Source organism: Phoca vitulina, unplaced genomic scaffold (genome assembly GCF_004348235.1).
Source record: "Phoca vitulina isolate PV1807 unplaced genomic scaffold, GSC_HSeal_1.0 scaffold25, whole genome shotgun sequence".
NCBI lineage: Eukaryota > Metazoa > Chordata > Mammalia > Carnivora > Phocidae > Phoca > Phoca vitulina.
Genome location: NW_022589728.1, coordinates 45,378,038 through 45,398,938, shown reverse-complemented (window position 1 = coordinate 45,398,938; position 20,901 = coordinate 45,378,038). Strand labels below are relative to the sequence as shown.

The 20,901-nt window shown below is 38.1% G+C and overlaps 1 protein-coding gene across 6 annotated transcripts in view; it reads right to left on the bottom strand.

Annotated features, from left to right (window-relative positions):
* Nucleotides 1-20,901, bottom strand: part of VPS13B (vacuolar protein sorting 13 homolog B) — a 749,374-nt gene that overhangs the window by 158,732 nt on the left and 569,741 nt on the right. For 5 of the 6 annotated variants that reach the window (XM_032421506.1, XM_032421505.1, XM_032421503.1 and 2 more), the window contains one exon: nt 7,130-7,525. In XM_032421506.1, the coding sequence (XP_032277397.1) occupies nt 7,130-7,525 (396 nt within the window). The remainder of the gene's footprint in view (nt 1-7,129; nt 7,526-20,901) is intronic. The other variant, XM_032421504.1, reaches the window with a different exon arrangement.

The window sequence follows — 20,901 nt, the reverse complement described above, 5'->3', positions numbered from 1 at the left end:
GGGGGGGGGGGGTGGCTACAACAATTCTTGTCCACTTCACCTAATACTAACCTATAAGGTGCTACCATTAAGATGCAGAGGAGAAGCTACTGAGATCTCCAGTGCTTAACTACTAGGACTGGAAACTTTCTTCTCTAACAGCACTTTGCAGTGAGATATCTTTACGTCAACTGATAGCATTTTTGTTGTCTCAAAGGCCCTTTTTTCTCCTGCCCATGGAACATTGTTTTAAATAGGTGTATGTGGGAAATTTTTATCCAGTTGCCCTTCCCCCTTCCCAAATGTATCTAAAACTAGAGAAATCGTTCTTTATCATACCTTCATTAAAACTAGGAGAAGAAATAAAAAGCATTTTTTTTTTATAGTACTTAAGATACACAAAGTCCACTGCAATGGGACACAATTCTAAAATATCTAACCTAAGGCCAACAGTTTTCTAGTAGTCTAGATTAAGTTTAGAATTTGGTAACTAAAAACAATAGGAAGAAATAGACCAATGTAGCTAGAGACAAGATTGAAGGTGGATATACTTGGAAGAGTATAATTGTACTGGATTTCTCATTAGAAGGGAGTGAGTCCTCTGAAGACTTCACATTCCCCAAGAGAACCATATTTACACAATTAACAATTCTTTTGTTAGAAAAAAAGCTTTCATTATTGCATGTGGACACATGTGGGCTGTGTAAAAAATATAAAAGATGTGTAACACACGGTAAACAGAAAGTAATGATCTTAAACAGGCCAAATCCTTGAACTCGTCATTAATAAATGTCTCTCCTGCATTCAGCTACCCGGGCTGCTGGGAGCCTGTTTTCTTCAAGTACTTCAAACACTGAAATCCAGGAACATTTATTATTTTAATCCATTACAGGCAGTGCTTGATTTAACTTTATTGGTTGTGGTGGTGGTAGTGGTTGTAAGTGGGGGTACAGCAATGTTCTTTTACACATCATTTCAAAAGGGCTTAATTATATTTTATAGTTTGGGCCAGGAATTCTGCTTGTTTTTTGTCTAACAAGGTTCAAATGGAGTTCAGGTCGATGATGAATCAGAAGAAAAAGTCAGAGATGGTTATCTCTCGGAGATGAGCTCATCTCCCTCTACGAAAGGCTGGGCAGGTACACGATGTTCACTACACCAGAGCACATGACAGTGCTCAACATCCGAAGTTGGTTGCTTATTAGTTGATTTTTAACACATTAGAAATTCAACCCAGCAGTTATCTTCTTCATTTCTAAAGTAACTATCCTATGTATTTTAAAGGTTTCCCATTGGAATCCAAAGGAGCTATAGTAACCACCTAGCACTAAAACAAAAAATGTATGTGAAGAATAATAATCACATAACAGACATTTTTTAAAAATGCACAAAGCTTTTAAAACAGAAAAATTTAAGTATCCCAAATGAAAGATGGAGAAGACTGTATTAATATAATTTGGTTAAACAAAAGAGTAAGTAACCGTGTAAACGTGTCTGAACAGCATTTATCTCCCAGTGTTCTGTTTTTTTTAAACATCAAACATTCTTAATCTGTTACCTCTCTTTCTAAGGGTGTGAAGAAAGATCTAAGATAATAGTATTAATGTTGCCTATTATTATCCAAAATTCCAGCTAATTATATATTATTGTATGTAACAATTACAACAAGGAGAATAAAATTTGCATGGTGGGATTTCTTCTCCACTGCATGCGATTTCTGACAAGAGGACAAGAGAATTACTCCCCAAGAGAGCATCTTATCCATTTATGGTTTTTATTTCCCACAATATTAGAGAAATAATACGAAACATTATTTTGAAAAAAAGTAATGAGAATTTTACTTTTTTCTCCTTATTTCCCATTTAATTTTTAGAACTTCGTATTCTACTTCTTTTGAATGTCTCAATAGTCCATCAGTATATACAGAAAAATATCACAGTTGAAAAGAATCCGTAATCTATAGATAATTTAAGAGTAAAACGAGAGGGACATGCCAGTTCATCAGTAGCAACTTTGAACCTTGTTATAAAGTAATAAGAGGGAATCTGACCAGGATTAATAGTGGTACTCAGTTGTGAGGTGAGGGGTGTCAGGTTTCACGGACTCTGGGCCATCTGTTCTGCCTGCCTCCATTTTACTTCTGCAAAACTATAAACGCACCTCTACCTCAGGGACTATAGAAAGGCATTAGAATTCTTCTGCTTTTCATTATCACAAGATTCAGTAACTCATTTCATTGTCAAGATAATCCCCTTTTACTCTTTCTTTTGCGCTTGCGGGGTATGCCAAAATGACAAATAAAATCCCAGATGTTACAGACCCAATGAGGTCTCCACCTTTCCTTGAGTGTTGGGTTTAAGCTACTTGGGACATAGTGTCAAAAATGACAGGACCCTGATGCCCACACCCAATATTCATTAAGGTTTGTTAGTGATTTGTATAGCTGTCTACAAGCTGTTCTTCCATTTCAATCCTCGGTGGCAGCTTGAAAGTTAAGTTTGTCCTCTGGCTTTAACTGTCAAAGAATTCATTTCCTATTGTTCAGACATTGGAAAGAGAAGCTGTTTCTTTCTAAAAGTAATGAAAGTCTTTGGGGTGTTGCAAATGGCTGGCTATTGCAACATATTATTTTAGGTAGTCATATCTAATTTAATGTTTTATTTCCCCTTAGGCTTACTTGCATTTCTGCCGCATCCAACAGCTATGACAACGCCTTAAGAGATTTTCCTCAGGAGATCCAGTTAACTATGGAATGAAAAGCTGGAGCTCCACTTTAGATCAATTAATGACCAGGTTTCACTTTTCAGTACATGAAAAGGAACTTTAGGTTCTTTACATTTTATGGGTCTTGAATTCAGTGAACACGAGAAGAGGCATTCCTCTATGTGAAAAATAACGTGGCTATGCTGTCTTTCTCTCTATTTTTGTTTATACACACAGATAAGTGCATCTGGATGACAGAGGCCGGGGTAGTGAAAGTTATTTAAACGACAGCTCTTTGACCAGAAGGAGCTCAACTCACTGTTTTCTGCCACGGATGACAAGTCCCCTAAGTGCCTATGGATAGAGGATCCTTGCAACTTTTCCCCAAATTCTGACTAAAATGTAAACCAAGATGGCCTCACTTAGGCTCTTCTCCCAACCCTTTGTGCCACTGAACTTGTTCATATCCCATTTCCCTTTTCCTTATCTACATGGAGCCCGCTAATCTAAGCGTCCCTGAGCAAGAGCGAGGCAGCCTAAAGAAGAGCCATTTCACAGCCTGAATCGTGTACCCTCATTTGCCAAAATCTAAGGAGTGCTGCCCTAATAGAGCCATAATTTACTCTGACAAGGGGAGCTAAAGTCTGCAGCTCACTCCCCACCCTCCTATGGAAAATGCTACACTGCGTTCACAATTTATAGCTACATACTTATGGTTTCTCCAAAACGACATACTTCAAACGACAAAAAAAAAGACTGTATTATGTGTGTAGGTGGGGGGAAGGGCGTTGTTTTTAAAAAGAACACACTATAGAATGGGATGGATTTAATAGAGAGCAAAAGAAATACTATCAGCCTTAAAATGTTTCAGAAAATAAGATAGAATCTCTAAATGAGATTCATTTTGTTATTTTTTTTTCAGTATTGTATGCCAACTGAAAAAAATCTAAGCATTACGTCTACTAAAATCAGAACTTCAGAGCCATTTTACCAAAGACATATGGGAGAACATAAGTATTCTAGCAGAAATACGAGTTAGGTTATTATAAGTCACTGTTACATTAGCATCTGCAGAGTAGAAGTAGGAAAAAAATCAAGTCCCTTGAAACTCTCATAGTTTAGGGTCACAGGATAGTACAGAAGGCTAAGAAGAACTTGCGGATTTCTTTTCTTTTTTAAATTGAAAATATTTAACCATTTCATTTTGTTTCAAATGATGAGAACATTTCAGTGAATAATTTGTACATATTTTGTTGCAAAAACCAGTAAACGAATAGGAAAACGTCCTAGATTTAAGTGTATTGTCAATGTCTTGGGAAGAAGATTAACTTTCCCCTTTCATGCTTTTATTATTCCTTTTCCCCATACTCTTCCCATAAGCTTATGGCAGTTTAGATGATAAAAAATACAATCCTTAGACGAACTCAAATATTTTTTGTACCTTTCAGAAGTGAGGAAACATGCCTACAACACATTCCCCATTGTGTTTCTCTAAATCTTACTTAGAACATAAGATTCCTCTGGCATTACAAATCTATTTCAGCTCCTAAATTAAAACTCATCTGGAAAGGACTGTTTTACCCTGTTTATATAACATTGTCACATAAAGAGTGTTAAAAAAAATATTTCACTAAAAATAGCTTGCGTAAGTTAGGGATTAGAGTAGTTTCTGCTGCTATAATTGTTCCTTTGTAGTTTTTTCCATGATGTTTTTGCAGTGTTTTTGACTGTGTTTATTAAAGTCAGCACATCAAAAAGGATCAAAGAGAAAGTGAGTGAGAACCAAAGAAACCCCAAGTGTGTTGTCTCATTGGGGAGTTATGCAGATTTGCATAAACAAGTGCAAATTGTTGAGGTTTTAATGAAAATTTTCTACAATTATTTTATCTGAAGTCATTCTATACAATAACATGTGTACAGCAGATGGCCATACTGCACCAAGGCAATGCTCCTTTTTCTCTCTCTGTTTAATAGTACATCTGAGATGACTACTTTTGTCACTGTGCTCAATTTGGTTCAGCAAATAATTTGAAAAGTGCAGCTGCTGCAGATGGTCACAATAGTTATATAAACTGTAAAATCAAAGACACAGTTAGGTATTTCTGTATTAGATTCAAACTATAAAAATCTGACATTAACTCTGTTGAGCTCAAAGATATACTATAAAAAAGTTTAGTTCAATGCAGAACGATGTTGCTTGCATAATAAGAAAAGAAACATAACTACTGGTAGGAGGGTTTTTTTTGGGTGGGGGGTGGTGAGGGATACTTTTTACCACTCATCAAAAATATACCTTGCATGTATATTTGAGTATATTTCATCCAGGTTGCAAAGCATGGCTTTTTAAGATATTCAACTATATAATGAAATTAATGTTCAAAGCTTAAAAAATGGTACTTGGCTTTTAAAAAGTTTTGCTCAGCTATACATTAATTTTTGAAAAATATGTAATAATCTCTCAATTATAATTTCCCAGAAATCAGCCATCAGCAATAACTAGAACTTAACACAATCTTATTTTATTTGATTATAATTAGTGATTATTTTGCTAACGTTATCTTCTTAAACTGAGCATGCTGCTGCATGAAGGAGAAATGTAGAGAACAGATTTGGCATTCGTTATATGTTCTCATAATAAAATTGTTCCTATTAAATAGCTAACTTCAATTTGATTTGATTTGTTGACACAAGTAACTACTTGAGAACGTTTGTTGGACGCTACACATTAGACTTGTATAAAGAATGTCTTTGTAGGAGCTATAGTTTCTATTTCTGTGTTTAGCTAGATTGAAGGGCATAATTGTAAAAGAGATAGGGGTATGTAGTTTTTCCAGTATGAAGGGGAAAAAAAAAAAACAAGTTACAAAAGCAGAATGAGTCCACGATCTTGTGGAGCTCAGTGAGAGGATTTTAACGACATTATAGAGATGTTTACTGAGGACAGATACTATTAAAAGTGGGTAAAATATGAGTAGCAAACGAATAAAACAAGACAGAAAAGGACCCGGAATTGAGGACAGTCCATTTAAATTCTTTCCCTCTGTTTGCGTCCTAACCTTTCCCTGCTGTGATGAAGGTACAACTGGAAAGGCGTGGGAACCGGCCAGTGTCGTCTGGGTTGCAATCTATTTGTGGATAAATCAGACACTGTAGCCTCCAGTGCTTCACAGTCTTTCATGTCCCACGGACCTTACATTTTTCATTTCGAACTTTTAAGACAATAAAAAAAATACAGTGCTTTTAGCTGGCTTGGTCACAAATATTTCTGGTGAGAAAGAAATAAATCATCTACTTTTTGGCCTAAAACTCATACTTCTCAACCATAAAACTTTTCCTTTATCTCTTAAACTACTGTGCCCAAACTGACTATATGGAACTAAGTTCCAGGGAGTCTCCAGCTGCTACTTACCTACTTTTTAGTAAGCAACTAAGTTGCATAGAGTTTCAGGATTTACTTTATCCCCTACACTATCCCTCTAGCCCCAATTCTTTCCTGCAAATTAAAGTGGAAAAAAAATGTTTCCTTTTTGCTACTTTTACTTTTCAAAGTATAATTTCTGGCACTGTGCCCTGAACTCCTACAGTAGCAGGTTCTATGATTGAAAACTTTTCTCTTCCCCTCTTCCCATTCCTTCCGCCTACCCTTTCCCAGTGTGAAAAAGCACATTCACACTTCAGTCATGGTAACAAAGGAGAAAAATGGGGACGTCATTGCCGGTTAATTTCTCACCTCTGCACCCATCAATGCCATCCAGTTTGCAGGGTCCTCACCATCCTCTGCTAGGCTAGGCCCTGAAGCGTAGCTTTCGTCTGCCAGGTCCTGCCGGCTCGGTCAGTGGCGCTGTCCTTACCAAGTTGAACCCTGGTTTTTCTTACACTTTGTGTAGCATACTTGCCACCTGAACAATTTCCCTCTTTTTAAATAAATTGTTACCAGTGACTTAATACAGGGCATCAGAATCATCTGTAGAGCTTTTGGAACACAGATTTCTGGGCTCCATGCCCAGAGTTGTTGATTCAGTAGGTCGGGGGGAGGGTCTGAACCCTGGCATTTCTAACCAGTTTCTAGGTGATGCTGATGCTGTTGGTTCTGAGACCACGCTTCGAGAAGCACTGCACTAAGGGTTCACAAAACTTGATACTCCACGGTTCCACTAAGCTATTTTAGGTAAAAAGGAATTTAGAAGTGGATGATTTTACAGACATTTGTAGGAACATGCCCGAAGAGATGGATACCAACAATTTCATTTAGGCTGTTAAAATATTTAGGTTCAAAGGATTTGTTATAAAATTACCTCTTAAAATAAGGTCACAAATCAGAAATGTCCCCATCTGTAATGGGCTTTAAAACTTTTAACCTCTACATAATATGAATCTTCAAAATTATGCATTTTCAGATGCAAACAAATCATATTATTATCTTCCTCTCCCCCTTTCTGTGACTTACCAGGTACTTTTTGTGCTGCTTTGACATTAAAGCTTCCACTGAGGGTTGATAAAGATGCTAATAGGCACGGTTTACTAGGATGGGGGACAGTTTCCATGGAGACCACAATCTGAGTAGTATGGACAGAAATTTTTTGAAAGCAAGAAACAGTTCTCCACATGTTTTCTTGAAATGGAATCTTCTGTGCTCCATCACCGTGAACCTTAGGTTTCGACAACTTTCCGCGGTAACATTTTGAGGCTGGAAACTCATCCTTATTCAGCGTGGTATCCGATGGGGCTGAAGTCTCTTTGCTGTGTGCACTTCTTATCTTCTTTAATAAATTGTTTATCTGATCCAACTTGGTAAAACTCAGGTTTGCTTTCAAAGGCTTTGATATGTCCAAGTTGATGTCTGCTATAGAATTGAAAAAGATAAGAAAAGTACTGAAGCTCTGTCATTGAATATATAAGCCCTTACTTCCCTGTCGAGCTCCTATTTAAGTCTCCCTACACTTGTACGGTGGACTCATTAGGATGCCAGGTGTTATAATTCTTTTACTCATCACCTAACTGATCTTTCCATGTAGTTACTTGAAGGAACACTTTCCCTGGACTACTTACATGCCTACCTTCCTGTCTCAATCCATGTGACTGTTCTGACAGAGTGAAGGCCATGCATGGACATCTATTTCAGCCCTCCCACTCTGAGACAAACTTAAGCAGCTATTTTAGTTTGTTACTGGAACTGGCATTCTTTCTTCCAGGTAAAAGGACTTCCCCTAGTATCTAGCACAATGTTTGACACAAATACTGGTGTCAATAAATATCTGTCCAACTGACTAATTGAAGTAGCCTCCATTCTCTGATCAAGTATATGCAGAGAAGGTTTGTTTCCCCTTTGTGTCCTACATTCCGCATTCGAAAACATTTAAACACCCCATCCAATGTAACATATGTACACGGAGATCTCTTAAAACCCCCAGTCCATTTTATATGTACCATATACCAGATGTTGTCCTTATTTGCTACTCAGCACGTGACATTAAAACTGACCAGCTTTAATTTTCTGTTTTTGCCTTCTTACTTCTGTTTTCATTATCAGTAAGACCCAAGACTATAAGCGTTGTGAAGGCACAGCATGTCATACTTCTTTATATCCAGTGCTTGGCACACTGTGTCTCGCCTATTTTTGAGCATAACTGAACCTAACAAGTGTTCTTTTCACCGGAGACTGAGTATATACTACAAGACACAATCCCAGATGAAGCCAATGGCAAGGTTATTAAGCAGATAAAGTTAGTGTCTATACCTTTCTTCATAAGGAGGAGAACCTTACAGTTTTCTCCTGGCCACCCAACGTTCCCTCGGGGTGCCACCCTTTTTAAAGATTTTATTTATTTATTTGACAGAGAGAGACACAGTGAGAGAGGGAACACAAGCAGGGGGAGTGGGAGAGGGAGAAGCAGGCTTCCCGCCGAGCAGGGAGCCTGATGCGGGGCTCGATCCCAGGACCCCAGGATCATGACCCGGGCCGAAGGCAGACGCTTAACCACTGAGCCACCCAGGTGCCCCGGTGCCACCCTTTTTAAGTGTGCCTTCCCATGTGTTTCTTTAATCGGGCCTAGCAAAACTCTGAGAGTCCTACTTTTAGCTAGTTGTCTGCCAGAAAGGATCAGACATCTGAGTCACCCTTTGCAATACCAAAATGCTCCCTGCTCCCCATATTTTTTTAAACAGAAAAAACACCCTAACTTAAAGGAATTATTTTTTTAACTTCCTATTGATAGGTTAACTCACCCACCATACAATTTACTTACTTAAAGTGAACAATTCAATGGTTTTTAGTAAACTCACAAGACTGTGCAATTTTTGCCTCTATTTCCAGAACATTATCATCACCACACCCCAAATAATCCCAGACCACTTAGCAGTCCCTCCCCACCCATTCCCTACCTCTAGCCTCAGGCAACTACTATTTTAATTTCTGTCTCTATAGATTTGCCTATTCTGGACATTTCATATAAACAGAATTACATAATATCTTGCCTTATGCGTCTGGTTTCTTTCAGTTAGCGCAGCAAAAGTTTTAAGGTTCATTCCTATTGAAACATGTATCATTAATACTTTATTCCTTTTTGTGGCTGAATAATGCTCCCTCATATGGATATACCATATTTTGTTCATCCACTAACAGTTAATGGACATTTGAGGTATTTCTATTCTTTGGCTATTATAAATAATGCTACTATGAACATTCATGTGCAAATTTTTACGTGATCATGTTTTCAATTCTCTTGGTATCTACCTAGGAGTGGGACTGCTGGGTCATATTTGATTACAGCCACACCTCAGTGGGTATGAAGTGGTAGTCCTTGTGATTCTGATTTGTATTTCCCTAATGGCGAATGATGTTGAATGCTTTTTCATGTGCTTATTGGTTATATGTATATATTCTTGGAGAAATGTTTATTCACATCCTTTGCTCATTTTAAAATTGGTCAATCTTTTTATTATTGAATTATAGGAGTTCTTTATATATCCTGGATACAAGGCCCTATCAAATACAGAATTTGCCAATATTTCCTCCCATTCTGTGGATTGTCTTTTCAGTTTTTTGATGGTATCATCTATAGCACAACAGACTTTAATTTTTGTGAAGTCCAATTTATTTATTATTTTGCTTGTGCTTTTAGGGTCATATTAAGAAACCATTGCTAACCCAAGGTCACAAAGATTGACACTTATGTTTTCTAAGTTTTATAGTTTTACCTCATACATTTAGGTCTATGATTATTCTTATTTTTTTAAAGATTGTATTATTTATTTTTGTGCACGCACGAGAGAGAGAGAGAGAGAGAGAGAACAAGCGCACAAGCAGGGGGAGCGGCAGGTGGAGGGAGAAGCAGACTCCCCGCTGAGCAGGGAGCCGATGCAGGACTCGATCCCAGGGCCCTGGGATCATTATCTGAGGTGAAGGCAGATGCTTTTAACCGACTGAGCCACCCAGGTGCCCTAGGTCTATCGTTGTTGTATTAACTTTTGAGTACTATGTGAGGTAGGGGCCCAACTTTCTTCTTTTTTAGGGGAGTATCTGGTTATACCAGCACCACTTGTTGGAAGGCATTACTTTTGATTCATAGATTCTGGAGTACTGACAGAGGCTGGTGGGCAAAATACTTTAGGAAAATTGGATGGTTCAAATGACCCATATATTTATTTGCTCTGCCTACCTACCCTTTCATGTGGCCTTCCAAATTCTGTCGCCTCATAGAAAATAATACTACCTTTACCACAATGAAAAAAAGAGGACAATCTTAACAGATGAAAGGAACAACAGGAAACCAAAACAAAAGCTATAAAGATAGAAGACTCAAATGTTGTGGCCAGAAACTATTTGCTTTTGTCTGGATTTATAACATGCAGACTTAAACTAAGGGTCTGAAGTGTTCCTTCTGTAGCCATAGAAACAATTTAGTGATCCATTAAGGAAGTTGCCCAAATATCCACCTAAGCCAACTGCTGAACATAAGGGGTCCATTTCCCCTAACCGTTAACTGTCAAAGCACCCGTGGAATGGTATGTGTGTATATATATATATATCTACCTACCATATCTACCAAGTGTTGCTTGACTACTACCTTGATATGGATCCTATCTCAGGTATCATTGTGGTCACAGTGACACAGAAAAAAACTGTTTATACCTCTGGTTATTTGCCTAACTCATCCTTTGAGACTTAGTCCTTGAGTCACTTCCTCCAGGAAATCTTTCTTGACCCTGTGCCAAGGAAGATGCTGCTCATCCATTGCTTCCAGAATACCCTTTGCATAGTGCCTCATCAGGCACCTATTTATATGATTTTTAGAGGTACCTTCTTATGTATCTGTCACAGTCCAGTGAACTGTGAGCTCCTGGCCAGTAAGGGCTGTCCTACATCTTAACATTCTGAGTGCCTCAACTACGGTCTGCTCCACCGTGAGTACCAAGTGGGTATTTAATGATGTGCTGAAGTAAAAAACGAATGAATTTTTCCTTTCTATTGAACTCTCATAGGCTCATCGAATCATTTTATCTAAAACAACCCATTTACTCCTCTTGGACATGCGATATTCCCTGTCTCAGTTAATGGCTCTATAATCTACCAAGTGGCTCCAATCAGAAATCTGACTTTTTGACCCATTTCATGTTCTTGTCCTGGTCCAAATCCACTCAAAGATTAAGTTCTGTCAATTCTACTTCCAAAATATTGCTTGAATCCAATCTCCTTCTCTCCAGCATTCCAGCCATTCCCCATTTTTTTCCTCCATGGCTTTGATATTGTTCAGCTATTATAAAGCCTCCTGAATGATTTCCCTGCCTACACCAATTCCCGTTAATCCAGTCTCCAGAGTAATTTCCAAATGATTTGCTTCAAATGCAATCCTGATTGGCTCACTCCTATTTAAAACTCTTTCATGGCTCTTCTTTACCTATGGTATAGAAGACCAAGCTCCTTAGAATGGAAAAAAAGGCCCTGCCTTTCTTTATCTGCAGCCATTGCCTGCCTCACACAATGAGGTTCCAGAAATATCACAGAGTTTATAGGGCCTGCTCCCCCAACTCCTGCTAAGTCCTACCACTAGGCCTTTGCTCATGTTGCTCCTTTGCCTACTATATCCTTTCTTCGCCCAATGCCTCATGTTCAGGATACTGCTCAGCATTTTCTGCACCAAGCTGCCCTTGCACAAGTATCATTTTGTGAGATTATATCTCCCACCAATCAAGAAGTTCCTTGAGTGCATATTTTTCATCATTAATATGCAGCACTGGGCCTCCAACTCAGCACAAAGTACATGTTTGGTCACTTCATGCTGGAGCATCTCAAAATATTCTAATCTGGTTCTGCAGAATTCTAAAGATGACTCCCCTGCCCAAGATTTCTCTCCCTTAGTTATTAAATCAAACAGTACTTTAGGTACTGCTGTGCTGTGAAGGGATTTTATAGTTGTGATAAAAAGCCTAGGTCAGTTGAATTTAAGATACAGAAATTATTTGATAGGCCTAAATATATAAACCCTTTAAAAGGCATATGAAGGAGGCAGAAAGGGAAGTCAGAGTGATCTGAAGCCTGAGAGGGGCTCTATTATATGCCATTAGTGCTTTGAGGATGATGGGGGTCATATGAGAAGGAATGAGTGGTTCTAGAACTGAGGGGTTAGCCAACAGATAATAAGGAATTAGGGACCTTGATCCCACAACCACAAGGAACTGGATTATGCAGATAACTAGAACGAGTTTCTTCTCTGGAGCTTCCAGATTAGAGCCCAGCCCAACTGACACCTTGATTTTGGCCTTGTGAGGTTCTGAGCAGAGAATCCGGCTGAACCCACCTGGACTTCTGACCTACAGGACTGTGAGATAATAATTTCGTGTTGCTGCAAGCCACTACATTTGTGCTGAATCTGTTATGCATCAATAGAAAACTAACATGAATTCCACATGCATATTTACTCACACGACATTCCGAGTTTCTAATGTGAGTATAAATGAAGTTTCAAGGCTTAGGAATGTTTGCCAGCTTTTTTTTTTTTTTTTACCTTTTTTCCTAAAGCAAAAACATCTAATATACCTTGCTCTTTGTTAGTTGCCAGTTCCCTTTAAAAAAAAAAATTATTTAAGGATTCCAGGGGCGCCTGGGTAGCTCAGTCAGTTAAGCGTCTGACTCTTAATTTCTGCTCAGGTCATGATCTCAGGGTCATGAGATGGAGCCCCACGTTGGCCTCTGGGCTGGCCATGGAGCCTCTTAGGATTCTCTCTCTCCCTCCCTCCCCTTCCCTGGCTCATGCGTATGCTCTCTTAAAAAAAAAAAAATTATTTAAGGATTCTAGGGAAGATAGAATCCTGTCCCTCCCACTCTATGCATATCCAGAAGCTGGAGAGAATGCAATTATAAAACCTATACAGAATAGCTATTTGAGGACACTGAAAAGGAAAGGTAACAGAAGACTGGGGAAGATGGCGAGAGTGCAAAATACTACCAAAATGGAGGTGAGTTTGCCATTTTTCCTTCTGTATCCCACAGCCTGTGCTAAACACAGTCCAAAACAGAAGGTGGCATGAGGTGTGGACAGAGGGAGTACTAGGAGAAACCCTCTATTTCTGGCTTCAGCAAGTGGGGGGAGAATTCCTAGTGCTCACAACAGGGACTATGAAAATCCCTCATTTCCTTCATTTCTTCATTTCCTTGTGCCACAGAAAATAGAAGAGAATACTACTCAGTCCATTTTATGAAACCATCATTATTGATACCAAAACCAGATAAAGACAGTAAAACTACAGACCTTAAGAACAGAGACATAAAAATCCTCAAAAAAAGCTAGAAATCAAACCAGCAACATATAAAACTAATAATATACCATGACCAACAGGGGTTTATGCCAGGAGTACAAGGTTGGCTCAATATTAGAAAATCAATCAAAGTAATGATGTTAACAGTTTAAAAAACAAAAAGACCATAGTAATTGATGCAGAAAAAGTTTTTACCATTTATGGTAAGTTCTTACCATTTATGGTAAGAACTCTTAAGAAACTATCAATAGAGGGGAGCTTCCTTAACCTGTTGAAGTTCATAGATGAAAACTTAGAGCTAACACCGTACTTAATCATGAAGGATCAAATGCTTTTCCCCTAGGATCAAAAACAAGGCAAGGATATGCATTCTTACTACTCATACTCAACATAATATTAAACATCCTACCCAGTGCAATAAGGTAAGAAAAAGAAATAAAAGCCATAAAGATTGGAAGGGAAAAAATGTCTATTCACAGATAACATGATTGCTCATGTAGAAAACTCCATGGAATATATAGAAAAACTCCTAGAATTTGTAAGTGAAATTTGGCAAGATTTTAGAATACAAGATCACCACACAAAAACCAATTCCATTTCTACAAACCACAGTGTGCAGTTGGAATAAAAAATTTTTTTAAAAATTACATTTATAATAGCTCTAAATAAAATAAACACTTAGGAATAATTCTAATAAAATGCAGGTATGTACGCTGAACACTACAAAATTCTAATGAAATATCAAAAAAGATCTAAGTAAATGGAGACACATACTTTACATATACTCATGGACTGGGAGACTCAACTTTGTAAAGTTGTCAATCTTCTCCCAACTGATCTACAGATTTGAAACAATTCCAATCAAAATCCCAGCAGTATTTATTCAGATATAGAAAAGCTGATTATAAAATTTGTACAGGAGAACAAAGTAACTAGAATACCCAAAAGACTTTTGAAAAAGAAGAGTAACACTGGAGGACTTACAAGATTTTAAAGCTTAGCACGAAGCTACCACGATCAAGACAGTATAGTCTTGGAGAAGGGATACACACACATGTCAGTGGAACAAAACAGAGAGTACAGAAGTATAATCCAAACAAAAACTGTCAAATGATTTTTGGAAAAGATGCACAGGCAATTCAATGAAGAAAAGATAGTTTTACTAACAAATGGTGTTGGACATCCACATGCTAAAAAAAAAAAAAAAAAGAAAGAAAAGAAAAAGTGCCTGAACCCAACTTTATACCTTATATAAAATTAACTCAAAATGGATCAGAGATCATGGATCTAAATGCAAAATGTAAAATTACAACACTTTAGATATAAACAGAGGAGAAAATCTTCAAGTCCTGGAGTTAGGCAGGGTTCTTCTACATAGTACCAAAAAACCAAGATTCAATTAAAAAAATTTATAAATTGGACTTCATAACTAAAAACTTTTGCTCTGTAAAAAGTAGTATTAAGAGAATGAAAAGAACAAGCTATGTACTGGGAGAAAATATTAGCAAACTGCTTATCTGACAAAAGATCTGCAGCCAGAATAAAGATCTTTCAAAATTCGGTAATAAGGAACAAACAGCCTAATTTTACAATGGGCAAAAGACCTGAATAGACACTTCACCAAAGAGGATATATTCATGGCATATAAGCACATACAAAGATGTCCAACAACATTAGTCATTAGAAAAGTATAAATTAAAATGACAATGGGACATCTATTAGAATGACTAAACTAAAAAATACAGACAACATAAAGTGCTGTAGAGAAGCTGGAGCTAGCGGGATTCTCAGGCATTGCTGGTGGGAATGCCAAATGATACATCCACTCCAGAAAACATTTTAGCAGTTTCATATATGATTTATATAACTCACCAATCCCACACCTAGGCATTTATCATAAAGGAATGAAAACTTAGGTTAACACAACTTATACACAAATGTTTGATGTAGCTCTATTCATAATCACAAAACTGGAGAACAATTTAGATGGCCTTCAATGGATGAACTGTTAAACTGTGGTACATCCACATAATGGAATACTACTCAGCAATAAAAAGGAATATACTACTGATGCATGCAACACCTTGGGTGAGTCTCAAAGGCAGGATGTAAACGAAAGAAGCCAGTCTGAAAAGGTTACATGCTATGGGATTCCATCTGTATGACATTCTCAAAAAGGCAAAATAAACAAAACACCTTAAAGTGGTGGACAGCAGTAGCTATCATCAGTTTAGAGCTTCAGGGAGGGTATGATTACAAAGAAAAACCATGAGAGGTTTTTTTGGATAATAGATCTGTTCAATATTTTGATTGTGGTAGTAGTTATGTATATCTATATATGAATTAAAATTCACAGAACTGTACACCAAAAAAGGATTTCATTGCATATTAATTTAAAAAATACAAAACAATGTGACTTTGTCATATGCATGATAGAGTAGTTTTTTTTATTTTTTTTAAAGATCTTATTTATTTATTTGACAGAGAGAGACACAGTGAGAGAGGGAACACAAGCGGGGGAGTGGGAGAGGGAGAAGCAGGCTTCCCGCTGAGCAGGGAGCCTGACGCGGGGCTTGATCCTGGGACCCTGGGATCATGACCTGAGCTGAAGGCAGACGCTTAACGACTGAGCCACCCAGGCACCCCCAGAATAGTGTTTTCCTTCCACTTCATTTCATTAGTTTTTAGTCTCACACGTGTTCCTCAAAAGGCCAACAGCTTGAATATGTCCATGGCTCCTATATGTAGGGGAAGCCCACTTTAGGTCTATGTGTTAACCAAATGTGTACTAGGTTAGTTTTTGAGGCTTGCTTTCCACTCTCCATGGCCCCTCCAACCAGGTAGTAGAACGTTGTTATGGCCCTTCTGTAGAAGGTGAAAAAGATGGAATGCTATTCCTAAATGTTAGGGAAGCCACAGGACACTTCCTGATCTTACTAACACCGAATGAGGCATATTAAAGTTAGAGGCTTTACCAGCTAGCCTAGAGTCAGTTAAGCTGGTAAAACTCAAAAGCACAGGGTTAATTCACAAGAGAGAATATATTCTTTCATAGGACCTGGCTTGTATTACAAAATACATTTTAAAAGAAGGTTTCTTTTTGTCAGTAGAGTTCAAATGCTGATAATTCTAAAAAGGAAATGTGTACTAAAATCTAATCATATTGGTGAATTTCAACTATGAATCTATTTGAGTCACACTGACCTTATTTTATCAAATATAACTGCTTTTAATAGTCTGAAATCAGAAAGATCCATTTCCCAAAGCAACACTGAGGACAGCCCATAATACATATTCCATACAAGTCTAATGGCTTGAAAATGGAGATGGCAAGTACATAATTAATTACAGTTGCCTGTCTTGTCTATCTTTAAAATTCATGAATCTCTATGAGGTCACTAGTTTATACATAACAATTGATCAGGACTCAACAAATTTTAGGAAAAAGACATTCTGAAGTAGTACCTTGGATCTCCCTCTCTCATACAGTTTGTCCCAAGAATGTCAGTGTGATTTTAAACTTTAAGAACTTCAGAAGCATAAATGCTACAGATTTTAAAAATATTTTGAAAGCTTAATTATTTAAATTTCTTATATATTTCTTTTGTTTCATGAATTTGAAATGTGAATTTTTAATGTCAATTTTTGTGGTGTTGGTTTCTAAACAACTCTTTCTCAGACCAGTGGAGTGGTCAAGGAGGGCTTCTTCTTTGGCCACTTTGGTCACTTGATTTATCTTTCCTATGGGATCATGTCAAAACTGTGATGTATACATCAAAACCTCATTCTTTGGGTGATCTTAAACCTAGGAGTACAATCTCTCAATCACTGAACAGCAGCTGATGAAAGTTTTCATAAAGTTCAAAACTCTAGTAGAACTATATACGCATAGCACAAGACAGTTGTTGTTAACTTTTTATAAGAAACAAATCGAAATGATCCAATCAAGAAATGGGCAGAAGATATGAACAGACATTTTGCCAACGAAGACATCCAAATGGCCAACAGACACATGAAAAAGTGCTCAACATCACTCGGCATCAGGGAAATCCAAATCAAAACCTCAAGGAGATATCACCTCACACCAGTCAGAATGGCTAAAAGTAACAAGTCAGGAAACGACAGAAGTTGGCAAGGATGAGGAGAAAGGGGAACCCTCCTACACTGTTGGTGGGAATGCAAGCTGGTGCAGCCACTCTGGAAAACAGTATGGAGGTTCCTCAAAAAGTTGAAAATAGAGCTACCATACGACCCAGCAATTGCACTACTGGGTATTTACCCCAAGATACAAATGTAGGGATCCAAAGGGTTACGTGCACCTCGATGTTTATAGCAGCAATGTCCACAATAGCCAAACTATGGAAAAAGCCAAGATGTCCATCAACAGATGAATGGATAAAGAAGATGTGGTATATATACACAATGGAATATTATGCAGCCATCAAAAGGAATGAAATCTTGCCATTTGCAAGGACGTGGATGGAACTGGAGGGTATTATGCTGAACGAAGTAAGTCAATCAGAGAAAGACATGTATCATATGACCTCACTGATATGAGGAATTCTTAATCTCAGAAAACAAACTGAGGTTGCTGGAGGGGTGCGCGGTGGGAGGGACTGGGTGGCTGGGTGATAGACATTGGGGAGGGTATGTGCTATGGTGAGCGCTGTGAATTGTGCAGGACTGTTGAATCACAGACCTGTACCTCTGAAACAAATAATACATTATATGTTAAAAAAAAAAAAAGAAGATAGCAGGAGGGTAATAATGGAAGGGGTGAAAATCGGAGGGGTAGACGAACCATGACAGACTATGGACTCTGAGAAACAAACTGAGGGTTCTAGAGGGGAGGAGGGTGGGGGGATGGGTTAGCCTGGTGATGGGTATTAAAGAGGGCACGTTCTGCATGGAGCACTGGGTGTTATATGCAAACAAAGAATCATGGAACACTACATCAGAAACTAATGATGTAATGTATGGTGATTAACATAACATAATAAAAAAAAAAGAAAAAATTGAGATTTAAAACATTTAAATAATCTACCTTAAAATTTTTTTTGTATGTTTGTTTGCATACAGTGCAACATCTGTGCACGGTGCCCTCCAGTGGCACACACAGTCCCAGTCCCTCATCCCTGCCCCCCTAGAGCTGGCTCCATGTGTAAACAGAGGGGCTGGGCAGTCCCATTTGGGCAAGCTGGAGAGTGCCAAAAAGCCAAGAGCCCCAAAAGCAGAGCTGAAATGAGGCTATTCTGTAAAACCAGGTATTCCTTTCAAAAGTACCAGCTCCACCAAGAGACAGGAAGCATGCACCAGAACGAAAAGCACCACAAATGAAATAGTGCCCGTTACGGCTGGGTAAAGTCCACCAAGATGTATGAATCCTTCAACTAAAATCATGAAGTTACTGTCACATCTGAAAGTGTAACAAATCTGTACTGTTACATTTATTACCCACCAATGCCTTTAAAACTTTCACATCCTTGAATGAGCAGTCACCTTTTGTGGGTAGAAAAAAAATGCCTTTACTGTAAATACTTTCAGTTTCATAGTGACAGGAAGATTATTTTTACAAATGTGAAAAATTATGCAACAAAAGAGTCTGGCGTTTTTAAACACAAAAAAAATAAAAATAAAAATTAAGCAATGTATTTTCTGGTATTTATACTTAAAACTGATGAAAAACATTAACTTCATTATTAAGATGAAAACAGTAATAAAAATGGACTAGAAAAGTTTTCTTCAACAGAGACACAGTGGGAGCTATATAGAATAACGTTTTATAGGAACTGGAAATATACCTGGATAAGGAACCAGGCGTAAGTTGTCAATGTGGATTTTATTCCAATTACTATCAGACTGTTTTAAAAGGTTTAGAATTTTTTCATAATCCTCATCAAATTTTATTTTTTTATTTTTTAAAGATTTCATTTATTTATTTGACAGAGAGAGAGAGCGAGAGAGGGGACACTAGCAGGGGGAGTGTGAGAGAGAGAAGCAGGCTTCCCGCCGAGCAGGGAGCCTGATGCGGGGCTCGATCCCCGGGTCCTGGGATCATGACCTGAGCCGAAGGCAGACGCTTAACGGCTGAGCCACCCAGGCGCCCCTCCTCATCAAATTTTAATAAATGGATTACTTTAAAGTTTAGGTTTTAAGAATATGCAGTAATAGAGAATCTCGCAGCTGAGTCATCTATTTTTTTGCCAGATATAATTTCTCACCATCCCCAGAACACATTCTGTATCTTTAAGTTACCAAGTAAACCCATGCCTGTCCATTATCAGATTCTAATTACCCTTCAAAACTTTCTGAACAGCTACCAGGAAACAGAATGATGAGATGACTATTGAGTTAAAAGGAGATTAGACAAATACAAATAAATTACACTTATTTTATGCTCCCATCACCTCAGGAGGTGACTTAATAGTGAAATGAAAAGAATCATATTGTAGTAATGAAATCAGAGAGCGAATTCAAGCCCCAGAGGTGATTCCCCTAAGTTTATGTTAATACACACCTTGTGGGGGACCAAACATCAACTGGAAAAGTCTCCCGAAAACTGTTCCAGCTATTTTCTCATTTAAAATGTTCCAACTTTACTTGACCCATTAGTCATCATATTACTTACATTTATGATGTATTTTGAAATCTATTACCAAAAACCCAATGGATTCAATATGGCTTGTTATACCCAAATCATAACATTTACGAAAGAAAACTTCTCTGTTAAGTGTTTCTTCCTTTGGAATTTTATTTGTAAAAGACACTTTTTTTTTTTTTTCTTTAAGACAAGCAAGGCTTGCTCAGTGAACAGTCAGTGCATACGTGGTGGTGGCTACGTATAGGCTCAGGAATGATGGTGCTTCCTACCCCCCGCCCCCCATTTTAGAGAGGTAAATGCAAAACACAGAACAAATCTGTAATCAAGCTTGACTTTATGAATTATAGTATCTCTAATAAAAATATTTTTTTATTATTAGGTCATAGAACATTTTTTTCTTATTCAGCAATGCAAATTCAGATTTTTGTGACAGTGTCCAAGTAAATATACTCCTGATGATAATGGAATAGTGGAGACTGAGTATTCACAGGTGTGAGAACTAGAAAACTGGAAAGTTGCCCATGACAATGAGACCAATGTGTTTTTATTGAAGGTGTGAAGTGTAAAGACCTCAGCAGTGGCAGATGTGAGTGCTCCAATTAACAACCGTAGACCAAGAGGAAGTGGGAATAAGCTGTCCCACGTGCTGTTGAGGAGGCTCAGCGACATGGGCTGACACATGTTCTTGCCTGGATCAGCCAGCAGCAGCTCATGGTGCTTACAGCTGGGATGTGGGCATCATCACTACCAGCATTATTCTCATACACATACTCTTATGATCAGGCATTGACTTTTTTGACTACATTGTACACCCTGCCCGCCCCCGCCCCCCCCCCCCCCCCCCCCCCCCCCCCCCCCACCCC